The sequence below is a fragment of the Sinocyclocheilus grahami genome, unplaced genomic scaffold (assembly GCF_001515645.1).
Source record: "Sinocyclocheilus grahami isolate Dianchi unplaced genomic scaffold, SAMN03320097.WGS_v1.1 scaffold35165.1, whole genome shotgun sequence".
Taxonomy (NCBI): Eukaryota; Metazoa; Chordata; class Actinopteri; order Cypriniformes; family Cyprinidae; genus Sinocyclocheilus; species Sinocyclocheilus grahami.
Window position 1 is genome coordinate 1 of NW_015522338.1, and position 1,573 is coordinate 1,573.

At 40.7% G+C, this 1,573-nt stretch overlaps 1 protein-coding gene across 1 annotated transcript; it reads left to right on the forward strand.

The window, feature by feature from the left end:
* Positions 1-422: 422 nt before the first annotated feature.
* LOC107580518 (kinesin-like protein KIF19) lies at positions 423-1,441 on the forward strand (the record flags this gene model as incomplete). Its single annotated transcript, XM_016266206.1, has 3 exons — positions 423-693; positions 878-999; positions 1,278-1,441. Coding segments are annotated over 3 exons (557 nt in total), but the record flags the coding sequence as incomplete, so codon positions are not given.
* Between the last annotated feature and the right edge of the window lie 132 nt (positions 1,442-1,573).

The following is a 1,573-nucleotide window of genomic DNA, read 5'->3' on the forward strand; positions in this document are numbered from 1 at the left end:
ATTGACCCTTATGACTGGTTTTGTGGTCCAGGGTCACATATACTTGGTGAATCTCTTTAATCAAATCATGATTCATTCAAATTGATCTGTTTGCCAGACATGCCTATCACTTTAGCCAAGATAAAGCGACTGTATGAGATACTTAATACTGAAATAGATGAAAATATTAAAAAGACATTAGCTCTGTTCCAAAATCTGGTAAACTGGCAACATAGGCATTTGTCTTTTAAGGCAACATCCTAAATAAACTGACTGATTTGGAACACTCTGCGTAGGCAGTGCATATTACCTTCTTCAGTGCATATGTCCTTTCTGCTTTTAGACTGAGACTTCTTATAAGCAAAGATAATTTGTACATGACTTGCAATGTTAATAAAGTGACTCATCACAGTAATTAACCACAGTTCTGCCATTCTCTTTAGGCTGGATTAGAGCAGCGCCTGGCAGAGCTCCGAGAGAAAGCACGCCGTCTTGAAGAGCTTCTCCCCCGCCGCGTGAGCTCAGAGGAGCAGAGGGAAGTGCTTTGCCTCCTCTGCAAGGTTCACGAGCTGGAGATCGAGAATGCAGAGATGCAGTCCAGCGCGCTGCTTAAGGACAATGTGATCCGACAGAAAAACGTGGTAGTGCAGCGTTTCGAACAGCACAGACACCTCTGCCATGAGATCATCCAGCAGCAGCGGAAATTTATTGCTGGTGAGTCATTCACAGGAATAAGAAATGGCACAGAAATCTCAGCCAGAGATGAATCAGGCCAAACTGTTGCAGTAAAGTTTTGCAAATGATGCAATATGAGGATTCAGTTCAAGTTGAAATATATATATATATATATTTGTAGAAAAATAAATGTTATAAGAAGTTAAGGTGAATGTTTTTGCAGATCACAGTCTCCTGGTTCCTCCTCATCTTCAAGAGCTTTATGAGATGTACATGAAGGAAATGGATGAGAAGAACTTGGACAGAGTCGTGGCCCTGGATAAGTTCACCATTCGTACTCTTAAGGTACGTCAAGCAGGCATTTTTAAAGTCAGCATGAAATCAAAACAGACTCTGTTTACTTTGTGAATACACATTACTGCTTATATTTTGCACAAAACATCAGTGCACATTATTCCAAAGAAACAAAATCCTGCCTAACATTTTCCTTCACCTGGAATTGCATCACGTTATGACAGTAAAATGAGTTTCATGATGACTTTAAACACTCGTCAAGAGAGGGACATGATAAAATCATAAAGGAACAGAGTGATCACTAACATATATGACATATATCTCTGTAGGACGGTTCCCTGCCCAAGATCACCCTCCCCAGTAGAGGTCGTGACCCCTTGCAGGAGATGGATTCAGACCAAGAGAGTGTTCACACACTGGGTTCAGACAACAGGGAAGGGCAGACGAAATTGAGGAGACACACGCTGCCTCCGATTCTCCCAGAGCCTGATGGGTAAGAAGAGCTCAAAGCTAATTCATTTGATGCTTTTTGTTGACATTTCCGTTCATTTCCTTTTAGCATTTAATGGCCAATTTTTTTTTATTTTGTGAATATGAAAATAAAAAGAGCAAGGAACATTATGCA